Source organism: Culex pipiens, chromosome 2, assembly GCF_016801865.2.
Source record: "Culex pipiens pallens isolate TS chromosome 2, TS_CPP_V2, whole genome shotgun sequence".
Lineage (NCBI taxonomy): Eukaryota > Metazoa > Arthropoda > Insecta > Diptera > Culicidae > Culex > Culex pipiens.
Genome location: NC_068938.1, coordinates 72,654,392 through 72,673,883, shown reverse-complemented (window position 1 = coordinate 72,673,883; position 19,492 = coordinate 72,654,392). Strand labels below are relative to the sequence as shown.

General features: G+C 37.8%; 1 protein-coding gene across 6 annotated transcripts in view; it reads left to right on the top strand.

The window, feature by feature from the left end:
* Positions 1-19,492, top strand: part of LOC120423216 (protein piccolo-like) — a 69,703-nt gene that overhangs the window by 29,267 nt on the left and 20,944 nt on the right. For all 6 annotated transcript variants that reach the window (XM_039586954.2, XM_039586963.2, XM_039586947.2 and 3 more), the window contains exon 2: positions 17,381-17,624. In XM_039586954.2, coding sequence (XP_039442888.1) covers positions 17,381-17,624 — 244 coding nt within the window. The remainder of the gene's footprint in view (positions 1-17,380; positions 17,625-19,492) is intronic.

Sequence of the window (19,492 nt, the reverse complement as noted above, 5' to 3'; positions counted from 1 at the left end):
AAAAGTATCCAAGATATCTGGAAAAAGAAAAATCACGATAAAAACAACAAATTCTGTAAAGTTGATCTGCAATGTTCACCGTTCAAGCCCCCGCAAAACCATTCATAAACTGTATTGCGCCAAGGTATACTTGCTGTTAATTGGACAATAACAGAAAACGTCATTACTCGTAGTGCTTTCAAAGGTACTACACGACCCCACACTCAGTCGTCATTGGGGACGGGCCCATAAAAGGCATTTCATCAACAGTGCTGGTCCTGCTGACTGGCGCCACACGTCGCCCAGGCCTACGACGCGGAAATCGCTTATTTCCTAGAGGTGTTCTAATGCCCTCACAATAACTGTGCTTTATGGCCCGACCGACCAGCTGGAAGGCCCAGGGACATCCACAGACAACGCAAATCTTCCCTCCGTGTATGAAAGTGTCTTCTGCAGGTGCTGCGAAGATCTGCGCATACAATGTAGCTCAGCTTGCTTCAAGATAAAGTCATTACGTTGTGCGGTTTAATAAATCTTGTTTGTACAATGAACGATCATCTCGGGCAGGCTCATTGAGATCGGCGCTAAGCTTACCTCGTTATACCTGATTTCCCTTTCGTACAGAGCGCTCTGGTACAGTTTGAGGGCAGGCCAGTGCCTCTCGAGTTGATGAGAGTCATCTTCTGTTCGTTCAGATGTGATCCAAGAACGTGCGATAATTTTATGACCGGTATTACGAGCTTACGCCAATCAGCGGAGAGTGGCAGCGCAGTGTGTGACACCAGTAGACTATATAATGCGTTCGCGGGATTTACCCATTTCTGCGTGTCATTCAGCGAGGAAGAAGTTTTAAACCTATTCAAGAAGATCAAATAAAACTGCCGCCTCTCATCTGAGTTGTTGGTGAAGACTATATGATTATACGCGATTTTTTTTGCGGCTTTGAATAACTTAAGAAATGTTCAAAACTTGCTTCGAAATGTTAAAAGCAACCACAACTCATCTAATTGACACACGACTCATCCACCGAGTTAAGTGACCTTTTACCGATCATCTTTCGAAAGCCTGACTCACAGAGTCTTTCGTAATCTCGGTCCAGCCCTGAAACGCATGGTCCGGTTCCGCAGCCGATACTGTTCCGGTTATCGAATCACAATCTGATGGGTCGAACTGATTTCACCTTTTTGTAAGCCAAACTTATAAAATCAAAGCCTCCTTCATAATCTGCGCACTTTCGCTGTCCGTTTTTGTGATCGCAACTCCCTTTCGCCAATCGCGCTGTCAATCATCGCCCGTGAACTGAACAGCCTTCCTCCCGTTGGAACGTTCCAGTCGAACGAAACACTCTCCGTGGTGGGTCAATAAATCTACAGCGGTTGACCGGCCGGCCTAACCGTTCAACTCACGATGTGAGGTGGAGGGAAGGGAGGCAGTAGACTAAAGTGTAAACAGGTTCCATACTTGGGTCATGAGTCACAGGGCAGTATGCTTTTTTTTTTGGTCTTGTTCGATACGTAGGAATGTTCTATATTGCAACGGCGGTAGCCAGCGAATCGAGAAGAGAGAAAGAATCTTCATTGTGGGTTTGGGGGCATGACGGCATCGTGAGTAATAATTTACTGAACTGTATACAGATTGGCGGCAAGAATGTGTATCAAATCGTTAAGAAGCTTGAGAGGATTTTTCACACTTTCAGCATTTCAAGTAATTCTTAATTAAGCGATTTGTAGTCGAGTAGTGAGCATTAAACATTCTTATTTGTTAATTTCAAAATAATTTCTATTGGAAAGAAAGATAAAAGTTTTGTATTGAAAATCGACCCAATAGTTTTCGAGATAACGTAGATTGAAAAAGGGGATCGAATTAAATGACCCTGCGAAAAACATTTTTTTTACAAAATATAATATATAAGCAGACAAAGTAATTATAGATTCCACGGTGATCATAACCAAATCAAAAGTCAAAAAAGATTTTTGTATTAAATTTTATCAGCTTATCAAAACTATTATTCCAGGGGTAAAGCACCCATCCATCATATTTTTTATATAAAAATAACATTTTTTGGAAACTAGTACCACAATGCCTGTAAGCAATTCTCTGAGATTTCGGTCATTCGTTTTTTTTTTTGTTGTTGTATTTTTTAATCCGGCTGAAACTTTTTTGGTGCCTTCGGTATGCCCAAAGAAGCCATTTTCCATCATTAGTTTGTCCATATAAATTTCCATACAAATTTGGCAGCTGTCCATACAAAAATGATATATGAAAATTCAAAAATCTGTATCTTTTGAAGGATTTTTTGATAGATTTAATGTCTTCGGCGAAGTTGTAGGTATGGATAAGGACTACACTGAAAAAATGATACACGGTAAAAAATTGGTGATTTTTAATTTAACTTTTTGTCACTAAAACTTGATTTTCAAAAAAACACTATTTCAATTTTTATTTTATTTTTTTATTTGTTTTAGGGGACATAAAATGCCAACTTTTCAGAAATTTCCAGGTTGTGCAAAAAATCTTTGACCGAGTTATGAATTTTCGAATCAATACTATTTTTTTCAAAAAAACGAAATATTGGTCGCATTTTTCAAAATCCTAGCGCAAAAGATGCTTCTTTAGTGCCCTAAAACATGTCTAACCTTTTTTAAAAATGAATAAAAAAGATTTTAGAAATTTAAGTTTTGATGACAAAATGTCATATAAAAAATAGAAAATTTCTTTCCCATGTCAACTGGGCGAATCGAGATTATAGTTTGAACAGCAGTTTTAAAAGCATGGAATTCCAAAGCCAATTAAAAAATATTCAAATATTGTACAGTTAAAAAAAACCTTTTTAAAATATAAGGAAAACTCTCTCTAGAATAAGATTTCTTTGCGAATTGAAGTTTCTTTTATTTGGAAATTTTTTGTGTACTTTTTCTTTGGCAAATGGCTTATTTTGTACATAATTTCAGCATCTGACCATAAAAAAGGTTATAAAAATATTTAAAAACCTGGAAATCGGAATTTCTGATTCATGGGTGTAATCGTCAAAGTTGGAGATATTGCTTAGAACTTCTCAGAAAAAAATAGTTACGCTCTAAAAAAATCGCAAAATAATCATTAAAACCCGATTTAATATCACCAGAGGTGAAATAGAGCCTTTCTTACAAAATGATGAAACTCCGAGAAATATATTGGTGCAATTATTTTTTCAAAAACATAATGATACCATCCAGTGAGAATTTTACCTAAAGCTTCGAATCTTTTAAGGCTAAACCTCAAATGCCATTTTTTTTTAATTTCAGAAGTACATTATTTGACGCAAGACATAAAAAATAAAATTAAGAAAAACATATTGGATTGACATTATTAGAAAAATAATAAAGGGTACTCAGTCTATAATGTTAGTCTACGATTAACTTAAAAAAATATGTATCGCTATTGCACTTTGTCGATCAATTATGAGAAGCCAGAAAGAACACTTTCACGCGCAGCGTAAAACGCGCAAGCGTTGAAGCGCTGGCGTTGAAGCGCTGGCGTTGAAGCGCTGGCGTTGAAGCGCTGGCGTTGAAGCGCTGGCGTTGAAGCGCTGGCGTTGAAGCGCTGGCGTTGAAGCGCTGGCGTTGAAGCGCTGGCGTTGAAGCGCTGGCGTTGAAGCGCTGGCGTTGAAGCGCTGGCGTTGAAGCGCTGGCGTTGAAGCGCTGGCGTTGAAGCGCTGGCGTTGAAGCGCTGGCGTTGAAGCGCTGGCGTTGAAGCTTCGACTTGACGACTTGTCAAGCTTTCGAGCGAGAACGAGCCGGGAAAAATCATACAGCTATAACTTTTGAACCAACCGTCTGATCAATACCAAAATTTACTCGAATACAAGTCATACCAAATGCTTTCGATCGAGAATGGGCTGGGACTTTGAATTTTATGTTCAGTATATGATTTTGAATAAATCCAAAAATTTAATAGGAAAAAATAGGGTAAAAATAAGACGAAAAACACTAAAATCGCTATATCTCTGGAAATACATTTTGGAAAAGCTTCAAATTTTGGGCCCAAACAGTTTATGGCGCATGTTTTCGAATGGCTTTTTGTTTGAAACTGAATTCTTTAAATTTGATAGTGTTATCTGTAAAATAGTCCAAAAAATATCTCTAAAAATGGCTTTGACCACATTTACTGGTCGAAAATTGTGAATCGAAAAATAAAATGTTCGTCTCCGACCCAACGGCTATAGATCTGGCTTTTAAAATTTGTGGGTTTTACGAGCGGTTTTCCAGTGATGGAAGACACAAATTTTTAAGAGCGGATACAGACATCGGCCATGTATTTCAGAAAAAGAGCTCTCAAAAATCAGACTTTGAGTTCCGGGTTTCGGGCCAAAATTCAATCGAAAGAGCGCATCTAAACCTTCAATTTAGTAATAGGGTTTTTTCCTGGGACGAATCCTCGCCGTGCACGAATTTTTTTAGATTTCTGAAAAAAGCGATTTTCCAAAAGCAAACCTTAAACCTTTCTTTTGTAAGAAAGGCAAAAAAATATTTTTGGATATGTTTTCGATAACAAAAAATGGCATATTTTGAGCTATGGCACAATTGATTGGGCGAAATTTGTTGGCCCATTTTTTAAGAGAAAAAAATCCTAATTTTTGAAAAACGTACACTGAAATAATAAAAAAGGACCAAATTCCTTAAACTCAAGGAATTTTGCCAAGGAACAATATTCAGCTTGTGGAACGAGGTTTTGAGAAAAAAGTCCCATATTCTGGGCACCCTATTGGTGAGTTATCGTAACTTAAAAATTCGACGCTAATTTGGTAATGTATAAACAAACTTCATTGTTCCTGTTTGCTCTTCTTTCAGAAGCTGTGTTGGTCCAATCATCAATGTCTTTCAAGCAAATTTGTAGGACATTCTCATCTCACGATTTTGACTAAAAATAAACTATATTTGATCCACATAAAAAAATTTAATCAAAAAATGTTTTGGCTTTTTTTATGTTTATGGACGAACTCATGATGCAAAACTGCTTTTGTGGACATAAAAAAAAGTACACACAAAGTTTCATTCAAATAAAAAAACTCATTCTTGAGAGAATAGCTTTATTACATTTTCAGAAGAAAATTTATTCATTTCGGTTTCTTGATTCCCTGTCGATATATTTTCATGGAACATTGCGTTTTTTCAAACTAAAGAAAATAATTGCTGGTATTATTTTGAACCGAATGGTTCAACAATTGTGACTTTTCGATTCAAGAATACTCTAAGACGTTATCCAACGTCAAAAGCTAACACGTGAAAAATCTCTTTAATCTCAATGATTTGCTCAACACCCAACAAAATTAATAAGTTCTCCTCTCTATAGTGTTCGCACTCACAAAGATCAGTAGTAATCTAAATAGTGGTCGTAAATCTCCCGCGACCGGGACCACGGACACAGCTCAACCTGTTGCCATATGGGCCGCCGGACTACGACAACCACCCTTTTCTCTGTATGCGGTTTCGAAGGGCCTCCCAACGTAAAAGAGAGATGCACCATTTCAAACTTAAATTTAGCCCTGCTTACTCATGGGAAAAGTATTTTTAGTATACACGAATATTAAACACACACACTCAATATTGAAATCCGGGCGCGCGCGGGCGGAGGTTGACCATAAAACACGTTGTTGCTGTTGTTTTTATTGTGGGATGTTTTTGTTTTTGTACGGTTCGATGGAATCGCGATCATCATCGTCGCGGCGTACATCAGCTCTATAAAACCCAAGCGTGGATAAATTTATTAAGTTTGAACTTGAACCCTGCCCAATATGGTGCATGCAGAGCGGGTTTAATAGCAGCGATTGTTGCGGTTGATGAAACTGATTCATTCGCAGTACAGGTTTGGTAATTGCAATAATTGACCTCCCAATCTCACCGTACTCAGGATGTGGATGTATCCGTTGTGGCCCTTAAACCAGCTGCGTAGTTTGTTGAGCCGACAGTGAATCAGCCGGTGTAATTTACATACTCCCTCGAAGCTGACAGCAAGTCACGAATGGTACGTACGAAGACCTTCACGCTGCGCAGAAAGGTCGCCGCGACACTGCTACAGTTTGTACAGCATCACTTCCGACGAATCTTGTCAGGGCCATGGCGAGCTGGCGACAGAATGTCCACTTGAGCAGTTGTCACGCAAATTATAGTAAATACAAGTACTGCAAACATTTAGAACAACTTGGTCGAACCACGCGGTCAGTCGACTCGTTTATCTTAACAAACACGTGTGCTTCATAACGGTTCTCGCGAAATTCGCCAAGATCCATGCGAAACACGCGTGAACTTGAAAATTTTGTTTTCAAAAATAAAAACCATTCTTCACGCACACCTTCGCCCATGATACGTGCGTGGTGTCAGTTTAACGGTTGTTGTTATGAACTGTCGACTCCCACCACTCACTCAACACTTGTTCGCAGAATTTGACCGTCAAAAAATGCTCCTGACCAGGCCCCTACACCGAAAACATCACGCAGCTTGAACGTGTATGTTTTGGTTTGCAAAATGTACCAGTTTGATTAGTTTACGAAAATTTTATCGATAAACCCTGTTGAACCATTTATGGATAAAATTTATTAATTTTGCAAAAAAAACTACACCAAGACCAATGATTGCTGCAAAGCGATGCAATTTCAAGGTGAAAGTGCTCCAGTTCGGATCTCGGTGTACCGTCAACTGGGGCGAATCGCAACGGTAGTCTGAAAAGGGACAGGAGTGATAGAGCACTTACAAATATGAAATTTGGCAAACATTGCACTATATTTGTTATTTTGTGTCTGTTCTATCGGAGCTATCCAGAAACCAAACGGATTTTTTTAGAAATGTTAGATCAAACGGATAAAGTCTTACAAATTCATCCAAATAGCCTTAGTTATGAACATTTCATTAAAAAAACTGGTGAAATTCCTTTTTTGCAATTCCGTTTTAAACTGTCAACTTTTCCTGTCCTTCTAAAGAAACTAAACGACCTACTTTTCCCTACCAAAAATAACAGAATGAAAAATTAATATTATTCAATAACAGTGCTGAAAAGTTCTACCTTTTGGCACTGAAATGGGTGCTTTAAAGTAGAACTTTTCAACACTAGTATGGAAAAGTAACATAATATTAACATAATAAAATAATAGTAACATAATAGTAATATTTTTTTGTTTGAACGGTCCCATTTTCGTCCCATTTAAACGCGTTTAATGAAAGGCCGTAAGAGCAATGTCGTACGGCCCTTTTCAAATGTTGCTCCAGATTTACTAAACACATTATGGTTTGACATAAAATACCATTCAAGACGCGTTTTTCGGAATTGCAAAAAATGTTGTAAGCAACTCGTTGCAAAACTTGATTTTTCAGCACTCGTCGTATTCATCCAACTCGGTTAACCTCGTTTGATAAATGTACGACTCGGGCTGAAAAAATCTTCTTTTTGCAACTTGTTGCATATACTACTAATTCATAATTGGCCTAACTAGGGTATTTCAACCATTAGTGGACCCCCTTATAGAGCCGAAGGACATTTTTCACAAATATTCAATGTTTTAAGCACTTTTTCATAACGCTTTGTGCAAAACAATGAAATCTGAAGTCTTCTGAACAATTTTGACTATTTGTTTCATTAGTAATTTGTTTTTGAGCAGAAAAATAGCCATTTGAAAAAAAAGTTTTTATTGCCTGTTATGGACACCCTTTTCCTATAGTGGACCCGGGTCCATAATCCGATTGTGGACCCGGGTCCACTATAGGCAAACTGTTATTTTTATACCAAATTTAACCGATATTTGATGTTTTGATGCATGGTGTAGGTCTAATGATAGATATAATGAATATAAGATGGATTTTGCTCACTTTTCATCATAAACAAATATGTTTTGTTAACAAATTTGATATTAAACAACGAAAAAATCCAAACAGATATTTAAACACATTTATTTCCGAAAAAGATCAGAGAAAACGTTTCAAAAACCACTGCAAACATAAAAATTATTTAAAAAAGTAATGTTGATGCAAAATTTTCCATATTAATTCAATAAATGGTTGACTGAAACTAAACAATAGATTTGTTTACAGTTGCTGATAAAACCATGCATGTTTATTTAAAAAAGTTTTGTTGTTGATTTATTACTATAAAATATCATTTCAAACTGCAATTATGATGCTTCAATAATGTACAACTAACTATAGTTTTGATTAATTATAAATTCTAACGGCATCAGCATTTTTGGTACTTTTAACATGAAAACAGCTATATTTATACACATAATTAAAAAATATGCGTTTAGGTTGATTACAACAAGCATTTCTTGCATGTTTAAGAGAAACTTTTGCTTAAATAAACAGTTTTCTTCATTTTTGAAGGTTAAATTAACAGGGGTCAACTTTTGGAAAAGTTTGGATTTTCGTTGTCCTATATTAGACCCCCCTGATTTTTGCTCGAAAATGGGCAGTTCTTCGCTTTATTTTAGTAAAGTTCCTTAAACTTACATTATTTCGACTTGCTGAAGTTAAATAATCAGTCAAAAAATGATTGGATAGTGAATTCAATCATAAAATATAAATGCAGTTTTGTTGTGAAAATGCTAGGGGCCATCCATAAACCACGTGGACACTTTAGAGAGGGGGGGGGGGGGTATGGCGATTGTCCACGATCCATACAAAAAAGTTTTTTTTTTGTATGGACAATTGTCCACGAGGGGGGGGGGGAGTAACAAACTCACAAAAAAGTGTCCACGTGGTTTATGGATGGTCCCTAGTGGCCATGGCTGATTTCAGATGTCGAACTCAAAACACTTATTTTGGTTAACGTACCCTAGGCTGGTACAAATAGTATTTAATGTTGTTGTCCCTCGGTGCTGGTCAATTTCGAAAAGGGGGGCGGGGAGCTTATTTTCGAAATTTGAAAACAAAAATTATTACAAAATGCTTTACACATCATTACAATTTTGCTATTATAAAACATGTGCAAAATATCTATGAATTTATGAAAATATTTTTTTCCAAAATTTCTTATCAAAGATCACTAAATTTGTAAAAAGATCAAAATATTGTTATTTGATTAAAAACGTACAATATTTTTTAATAGCTTTTTCAATATTTTTAATTTAAATTTAAATTTTAGTAATTATTTTTCCCCTGAAACTCTGAATAGGGGGAAAAACTCGAAATAAAATAAGCAAAAGTATAACTAACTTTTCTGAGGCACCAAATCGATAAAAAAAATTCTAAAATTCGTAAATGCTATGTTTTTTTTTAGCAATGTGAATGTGATTTGATTTAATTCGATTGGAACACCCAAAACTGGGCAGTGAATGAATTATTCGCTCGAGGTTCATTTGCAAAAAAAGTTCATCCGTCAGAACAAAAAACCAAAAGTGTCGAGACTACGGGAATCGAACCATAGACCTTTGACATTCTAACCCAATGACCTAACTGTCTCGGCCACCACAGCTTGGTGACTATAGAGTGGTCAGGTGTCGATGTATGACACTTGTTGGAGATCTATTGTATCAATTAACGAATGAACTCATTTGTGGTTTGGTTGAGCGTTTTAGCAGAATGCATTACTATGAATTAGAGGTGGGCAAAAAATGAACGAGCCGCTCAAAGAGCCGGTTCACTGAAAAGGGCGAACGAACCGTGGCTCAGAAAAAAAGAGCCGCGGTTCTTTTTAAACTTTGGTCTTTTGAAAGAACCGTTTCAAGATGGCATGATTTATGTTATAAACAGTGCTGTTAAACGTTTAAATTAACGACGTTTAACTTAACGGAATCGTTAAAAGTTAACCTAAACGTGAACGCGAACGGAGCCTACGTTGATCTTAACGAGAACGTGAACGGAGCACGTTAATTAACGTCGTTAATTAACGTCGTTAATCAACGCGTTAATCCTGCTGAGGCCCCGACTTTGAGGGCCTGTATCTCCCAAACGGAAACATCTAGCGGGTTACTTCCAGTTGCATTTTACGGGCATTAACTGGGACTATGAGTTCCCGGTGAGGTTATTTGTCCTAAGTTACCACCGGTTCCGGCAACCCGGAACATCCGTCAAGCATGTTTTTTAAGGCTTTTGTCATTCAATCGACATTTGAGCCAATGTTATGAAACGTTGTTTGTAGTACATCAACATGCATCTAAGTGGACATAATTTTCAATTTCATGAAGTTTGATATGTCGCATGAAAGGACTTTTCCTATACTCACTACACTTCCTCCGGTCACCGGTAACCGGTTCCGGATTGGTCCGATCGGGTCAAAGGACACCGGCATGATAATAGCTGATTAATGAGTTTCATTTCACTAAATTTGATAAGCAACATGTCGACTTTTGAATATCACAATCATCGGAACCATTTGCGTGGTACCATTGAATCGGTTCCAGAGTGGCCACAGATGCCCTGAACTGACCCAAGGTAGTCAGTGTACCTATGTACTACAAACATCGTTTCGTAACATTGGCTCGAATGTCGATTGAATGACAAAAGCCTTAAAAAACATGCTTGACGGATGTTCCGGGTTGCCGGAACCGGTGGTAACTTTGGACAAATAACCTCACCGGGAACTCATAGTCACTGTTAATGCCCGTAAAATGCAACTGGAAGTAACCTGCTAGATGTTACCGTTTGGGAGATACAGGCCCTCAAAGTCGGGGCCTCAGAAGGATTAACGCGTTGATTAACGACGTTAATTAACGACGTTAATTAACGTGCTCCGTTCACGTTCTCGTTAAGATCAACGTAGGCTCCGTTCGCGTTCTCGTTAATTTTAACGATTAACGGACGCGTTAAAGTTAATTAACGTTTAACAGCACTGGTTATAAATATAATTTATTGAATTTCCAAAAAAAAGTATTAAATTTGTTTTTGAGAATTGAAAATGCAATTTAAAATATTTCAATGCTAATAAAAATTTATCTCAAAAGTAAATGATTGTCTGAACAAAATGAAAAAGAAAAATCATTTTACAACTGATTGTACACTTAAGTTTAACCAGAATACGAATTTGAGCATTTCAAATTGCATAATTTGTAAAATATTACCAAAAATGTACTTAATAGTTTAGAGATTTTTGAAAAAAAAAACCCTTTTGTCCGATTAAGCTTTAGCGATTATAGACTTTATCGATTAAATCAGAATGTAGAAAAGAGTTCACAGAATTTTTCTTCAAATAAAACATCATTCAGTTCTTGCAGAAATAAACGCAATTAAAAACAATTTGGATGCCATTCAATTACCCGAATGTTTAGGTTCGTGTAGAAATCTTGACAAAGAGATCACCAACAACTATGGTTTCCAAGGGCATCTTCTCGTTTTCAGTTTTAATTTGTTTTATCAAATAATTTATAAAAGTCCAATGTTAAGAAACCTTTAAAATCACACTATTCAGAAAAAACCTTTCTATCCAAACTTTGAAAAAGAGCGAAAGAGCCGTTCAAAAGAGCGGTTCTTTTTAATGAGCGAACGAAAATGAGCGGCTCCTAAAAAAGAGCGGTTTTGCCCACCTCTACTATGAATACAAAGAGACGAGTTGTTCCTTTTAACTCCGCTATATATCGCTATATATATTAGGGTGGGTACGGATTTTTAAAAGTTTGAAAACAGAACTTGATTAAGTTCTGGTGTGGTTCCCCTTGTAGGGCATACCAATAGGGACTCTCACGCCAAATTTCAGCTCATTTGGTTGAAAACTGGCTTGTCTCAAGCGGGTTCAAGTTTACATGGAAATTACTATGGGAAATTTTGAATTTTCGTTCATTCGCTCCTACAGGCCTGGGGAAAACATGTAGAAACTTCTAGGATGGCCAGAAATGAGCGGAATCGTCTGGAGAACAACTTTTCCTAAGAGACCAGGTCGATTCGTTCAACCCCCATCGAGCTCAACGGCAATACATCCGGGGTTCTCGGAACCAACGGGTTTCCCCAGAAAAGCATCAAATTTTCCTTAGCATGCTATGAATGCTTGATGAAAACCGCGACGCCACATGCCAAACAGCTACCACGTGATTGTAAAATTTGCACCACAACAGTTTTTTTTCTGATTTGGAGGTTCAGAATACAGCTGAATAGTATCCTGATCACCATGAATGATAATTATATGGTTCAAAAAGTAATAAAAAGTAATTTTTTATAGGCGATGCTAGTCCACGTGGTAGCTGTTTGACACGTGGCGTCGCGGTTTTCATCAAGCATTCATAGCATGCTAAGGAAAATTGGATGCTTTTCTGGGGAAAACCGTTGGTTCCGAGAACCCCGGATTTATTGCCGTTGAGCTCGATGGGGGTTGAACGAATCGACCTGGTCTCTTTGGAAAAGTTGTTCTCCAGACGATTCCGCTCATTTCTGGCCATCCTAGAAGTTTCTACATGTTTTCCCCAGGCCTGTAGGAGCGAATGAACGAAAATTCAAAATTTCCCATAGTAATTTCCATGTAAACTTGAACCCGCTTGAGACAAGCCAGTTTTCAACCAAATGAGCTGAAATTTGGCGTGAGAGTCCCTTTGGGTATGCCCTACAAGGGGAACCACACCAGAACTTGATCTGAGAACTTTTCAAAATCCGTACCCACCCTAATATATATAGCGGAATTAAAAGGAACAACTCGTCTCTTTGTATTCATAGAACTCATTTGTTTATGGTGGTGTGAGTTGGTAGAATTATTCTCTCGATTTTGACGCTGAGCTCTCAATAAATTTTGAGGGAACGATTCTCTCGACTCGGAATTTAGGGTGTATCATTTTGAAGATTTGTTGAAAGAATCACTTATAACTGAGTGGAGAATTTGATTGTTTTAAAAGTAAAAGTGTGTAGATTTGAAACAATAAAAATACTATTCAATAATTGCACTGAATTAAATGTACATAAATAACTACATTTCCCCGTCACTTGAAGTACATGCACCAGAAATACTTTGACCGAATTTTCAAACAAACAAATGGCGCAACAAAACGCGTTGTTTAGTACTTCATAAATTTAATCCCCTCGAGAGAAAATAATGGCTTCCTTATCCCTTGATGCAAAATCCTGTTTCTCAGATAATGTGGTTTGAACCCAGGAAGAAGCAAAATAAAAAAAACATTATGAAAGTGGTGCATTCGCTGTTTCGCGGCGCGAAATGCTATTTTTACAAAACGAGTTGCAACCATCCGGTTGATCTGGTCAAGAAATGTGTCAAAACATTAGCGTGCAGCACGAGGTTTCGTACAAAGAACACACTTTGCCAGACGTAAACGAACGCGCGTTGTAGACAATTTAAGAGCCTGGTAAAAATTCGTGTTTTTTGCGACACCCACACGCGGGACACAACGGGAGATGCATCGTGCGATTTTTCTTTCTCTTTTTTTCTTTCTTTCTTTAGGCAGGTATATCCTGCAACATATCAGAAACCGATTGAAACCGAAACGTGAAAGTGACGGCGCTGTCGCGGTGGCGCCTTTTTTTGTTTTGGTTGTAAATTTTTCAGGAAAATTTGACCATACACTTAAATTTGGACTGACCTCGCCCACCCACACGTATTTCGAAACAAACTCACGCGTAGCCTACTTAGCGCAATGACTGTTGATAGAGTAGAGTGTTTGGCACTTAATGGATTCTCAATGAAACAGTCATGATGATGAATGAGCTTTCGTCCCGAGCGGACAAATGTGTTGACAGCCCAGGGCCAGCGAGGCAGCATTGGAGCATTTTCCGGAAGTGAACCACTTATGGGGGGGTTCGTAACTTGATCTGGCACACCAGGGCAGTATTTTTGAATCGAAGGATGTCTCTTGAAAGTCTTCCAATTCTTGAGTGAAAGTCGATTTGTTGATTTGGCAATGGGGTTCATGACCGCGAAAAAACAGATGCTAAAACGCCAATGAAAAGTTAGAAAGGAAAATTTCAAAACACGCACAGGAAAAAAAATGAAAATTATAGAACCGCGAGGAATATTTTCGCACAACGTCGTTTAGTCTGCAAAGTGTGTGGCGCGGCCGTGGATTTACGATTCGTGCGGATTGTCTAGTTTTTCCTCCTCCCCTAACTGGGGAAGGTTTGGTTGGTGGGAGAGCTTTGGGGGTGGCCAATTTGTGTTGTCTTTTCGCCGATTTTTGCCACCGAGATGTGATCGCGGGAGTAATTGGTGGCGAGATTCGGAGCTGCGGATTGCATCATCGGTATTTTTAGCATTTTATTCAGAGAAAGTCCCAAACTCAGGATGCCGGCACTGGATGTATTTTTTAATGTAGTTTACACTTTTTTTTTGTTTTTCCAAATTTTACTTCCTTTCAAACACGCGGAATTTCGCGGAATGGAAATAAAATCGATCGGAGTGCCAAATGAGCGCATTCAGAGGTTGCCTGAAAGGAAAACAATTAGATGCTTTCGTAGAAAATTGTGTTTATCTTCATACTTTTTTGTAAACATTGCAAGCAAAACTTCGATTACAGTACAGTTTAGACATAGTTTCGAGAATTTTTTTTTTTGTGATCGCTTGCAATTTCAGATTTTTGGGATCAAGGAAGAAATTAAAAAAAAATCACGAATCATCTGCACTTACACATTTTTGATATGGAAATTCTTCATATATTTCTGAAATGTAACTCCAGTGCAAAAACATTCATTATTCGAAAAAGGTTATTAATTTATTTATTTTTTGATTTGTCTATAGAGGGAGAGGGGGTAATATGCAAGCCCTAAACGAGAATCATGTTCCACTTGAAAAAAATAATCACAGAAGGTTTCAATGGTGTGTGTTTCGTAGAACAAACTTAGGATAAAAAAAAATCGGCAGGTCTGATATTTGGCACCATGAGCTCAACAAATTTGTTTACAAGATTTTTTTTCGCTTTTATTGGATGTTTCTTTCATTGAATTTGTTTCCTTGAGAGCAGCAATGGAATAATCATCATCAAAAGAAAATCTTTGGATGGTCATCAAGAGAAAAAATCCGAATGGAGCATGACTCTCCTCTCTCGCGCACGAGAGATCGGTAAAAAGAATCTAAAAAAATCATCATCTTGATTATTCGGCGGAACATCTTTTTCACTACTGCACTTGCAAGTGTAACGTCACACGTCGAAAAATGACCTGTCACATTTTGTAGATAGGCAATGTGTGTAAACAAAGTGAAAAAATATTATTGAGTGGTACTGACAAGGAAATTCACAGAAAATCATCAGCAGATTGATTTTCTTGGAGAATTTTGGGAGCGATTTTCACTTGCGTGATTTGCCTTCTCTCTCTTTCGCGGGTGAAAAAAGTTCGCAAGCGAAATTGATTTTTTCGCGATTATTCCATCCCTGCTTGAGAGACTTTGAATTAAATATTTAACCAATATTTGACCTCATAAAAGTTTCCTATCCACATTTACTAGATTTCTAACCTTTTTTCAAAATGCCTAAAAATCAAAGCTGGAAGAAACAATTGACGACCAATAAATATCTTTTCTTCGTACAATTTGTCATGAAAGCATAACAAAATACTGGCTGAATCAATCACATTGTACAGCACAGTTTGCAGAGGTTTCGATTATCCGATGGTTTGTATAGGACTTCGGATAGCCGAATCACGATAAAAAAAAACTGTTCTTATCTATTTACTAACTTTTAATAACAAATTCAAGTTCTGCGACCTAATTTTTAATTGATTGGCTATTGAGCAATTCCAGCTCAAATCAGGAATGTTTCTGGTACTTTTGTACCCGACCCTCTCCGATTTCAATGAAACTTTGTAGACATGTTATCCTAGACCTATATAAGCCATTTTTGTGTATATGGAGCCAATAGTTCTCGAAAACAACATTTGAGAAGGGTGTAAGGTATTTAAATATTTTTGTATTTTGCAATTTAAAAATTACTGTATCTCGAAGCGTCGTATCAAAAAGTGGTCAAAGACAAACTTGTAGGAAATTGGACGAGCTTTCTGAAAAAAATACACTGAAACAAAAATACAGGCCACTAATATGAGATTTTTTTATTTTGAAGTCTAAAACTTCAATTTAAATGTGATGTCACGATTTTTTTTCGTTCAAAATTTTTGAGGAAATAGCCTAAACTGTTACCAAAAGACTGACGAAAAATGCAGGATGGTATGTCTCTTCTGAAAAAAAAATCATTTACTAAAACTGTTTTTTTTTAAGTGGTCTAAACTTCAAAATTTTCAAAAACCTGTAGTGGGAATCGATTCTCCAGACAATTTTACATAAAAGTCTCCATATTGACCATTGTCCTATGTCCAATTCTTGGGAAGATACAGCGGTTTTAAAAATAAAAATGTTGAAAAAATGGGTTTTTTTGTGGTTTTTGGCAATTTCTATATGACAGACATGGTTTTTCAGTCTGGTAAATATTTTTACCGGAAAGCGCGTCCAATTTCCCATAAGTGTGTCTTTGACAGCATGTTCAATTGGCTATACATATACACAAAAATGGCTTATATACACGGAGAAAAAAGAGTTCCCAAAATCGTGAACAAGCGTTCATGAAAATGGGAACCTCGAACAAAGTGTTCAAATCCCATGGTACGATTTTGAAAAACGTACCATGAAATTTGAACACTTTGTTCGAGGTTCCCATTTTCATGAACGCTTGTTCACGATTTTGGGAACTCTTTTTTCTCCGTGTAGGTTTAGGATAACATGTCTATAAAGTTTCATTGAAATCGAGAGGGTCGGGTACAATACTACCAGAAAAATTCCTGATTTGAGCTGGAATTGCTCTATTAAATTACAAAATGAATCTTTTTTTTTAATATTTCATCACCGCCATTTTGGCCGCCAACTTGGACTTAAAAATTCTAAATTACTTTAGCTCGTCAATAAAAAGTAAGACAGCGAAAAAAACTTTTTTTTTAGATTCGAATATCCAAAGTAAATTTTTTCCAAGGATTTCGGATAATCGAGTCTGGACTGTACAATAGGAAAATAAAACACTTAAAATATTTTTAAAAAAAGTTACTGTAATTTTTCAATTTTTTTACTAAAAACGTTGAAAACAGCTCGAAATGTACCATGTATGTCAATGCCATTCAAATCTAACCCTGCGTGATGCGTAAAACACGCAACATTTCGCTGCGTGTCGTCGGCACAGAAAATAGAATTGTGAACATTTCAAAAATATGTCAAAATTCAGGAAGCAAAAATACGCACCGCGTGACTTCATTACTGTGCACTCACTCTATTGTCGATCCCCCCGAATATAGGTCACGGATGCGCGCGTTAATCTGGGGCGTTTTGAACCAGCACAAAAAAAAACCCACTAATGATCGATTCCCACGCGCATCTGAAGCGCAGCTGGTGCGCGCCCCCCAGCCAAAGACATCATCGCCGACCAGTCGTCCCCGATAATTTTTGATTTATTTATCTAGAGTCGCGCTAAGAATAGCCTAAAGCGGTTACTAAACGGACGTTTTTTTTTTTCTCTCTTCTTTCCCCTCCCTCACAGTTACGGTGGCCCACCGCAGTCCACGATCGGCAGCTCGGCCCGCCGGATACAGGCCCAGTTGCCGGCGGAACCACCGGCCTGCGTGCAGAACGCCATGATGCGCCGCGACAAGCAACCCTTCACGTACACACCCGGTGGCATCGACCTGTCCCAGATCAAATCGCCCCGAATGGCCAAGCGGATATCGCGGAACGCCCAGTCGGAGGGCGTCTCGAACCAGCCCAAGGTGTCGCCACTAGCACAGGTTGGTTTGCTTTTGAGAGTCACGATCAATATCAAGGTTTGGGAATCGATGGGGTTCTTTCCTGTATCGTTATGGATATCGTCCCTTCAAGATCAAGCGTAATAACCTTTATTTGGCCTCTGAATGTATTTCGTAGAACAAACTAAAGTTAAAAATGTCGGCAGGTCTGACATTTGGCACCATGAAAGAAGGGCTCTTTCCCGACATTTTACGGGTTCATCGAAATATTTCGTCGGGAGGTCTAGAGCAATTTTTCAGTTTTTTTTTCAATTTTATTGCATATTTCTTCAGAAAAGTCGCTAAAAAGGAAGGGTTTATGTACATTAAGGTGACAAGAAAAAATTAAAATTTTGCAAAATCTGGTTCGATTCTTTAGACAATAATAAGCCAATTTTTTTACCATTGATATAGGTTTATATAGGAAAAATCGCTCAGCAGATGTAAGATTCTTGAAGGAAAATTAATTTCCTACAACTTTGTTGAAGGGTGCAAGAAGATCCGAGTTGAGTTGAGTTGAGTTGTTTAAAAACATTCTAAATTTAAAGGCTACGTAGTAGGGTGGGTACGTTTTTCAAAAAGTTCTCGGATCAAGTTTTAGTATGGTTCCCCTTGTAGGGCATGCCCATAGGGACTTTCATGCCAAATATCAGCTCATTTGGTTGTAAACTGGCTGCGCGCATCAGGGTTAAAGTTTACATAGGAATTACTATGGGAAATTGGTACTTTTTGTTCAAACGCTCCTACAGGTCTGGGAAAATCACGCGCCAACTTCTGGTATGGTCAGGCCTATGGGGAATGGTCTGGAGAACACTTTTCCCGAAGAGAGCATATGGATTCGTTGTCCCTAGACCTGGCGCATCGGCAATCAATCCGATGTCTCTGGAATCAACGGTTTTCCCTCAAAAAGCATCAAATTTTCCTTAGCATGCTATGAAAGCTTGATGCACACCGCGACGCCATATGTCAGACAGCTACCACGTGGGTGAGAAACGGCTGGAATATTTAATTGCAAACCTTCTTTTAACTTAAAAAAAATATCATTTCGTGTAATCCTGATATTATTTAGTCGAATTCAAAATCTTTGCATGGCAAATTTGTAGTTTTTTGCAAATATTCCAACCACGTGGTAGCTGCCTGACGTATGGCGTCGCGGTGTGCATCAAGCTTTCATAGCATGCTAAGGAAAATTTTATGCTTTTTGAGGGAAAACCGTTGATTCCGGAGACATCGGATTGTTTGCCGATGCGCCAGGTCTAGGGACAACGAATCCATATGCTCTCTTCGGGAAAAGTGTTCTCCAGACCATTCCCCACAGGCCTGACCATACCAGAAGTTGGCGCGTGATTTTCCCAGACCTGTAGGAGCGTTTGAACAAAAAGTTCCAATTTCCCATAGTAATTCCTATGTAAACTTTAACCCTGATGCGCGCAGCCAGTTTACAACCAAATGAGCTGATATTTGGCATGAAAGTCCCTATGGGCATGCCCTACAAGGGGAACCATACTAAAACTTGATCCGAGAACTTTTTGAAAAACGTACCCACCCTACTACGTAGTTTATGCACGAGCACTTATGAGAAACTGTGTCATGCTACAACGACTTTTGGGAAACCCTCTACTGCCCAAGTTTTAAGCAACTTTTGTTCTAGGACTTAACTTTACTTCTTTTATTTTATTCGCGCTTATTATATGAACACATATAAAACAAGAGAAGTCATCAAACTAAAGATTTTCTGAACATTCAAAAACTCAAAATCTTTTTGAAGATTTAAAAAAAAGTTTTTTTCCAGCATTCTCTGATGGAGTTAGTAATTAGAAATTAGTTTTCCAACGTGACGCCAAAAAGCCCACATTTTTCGGTAAATCATT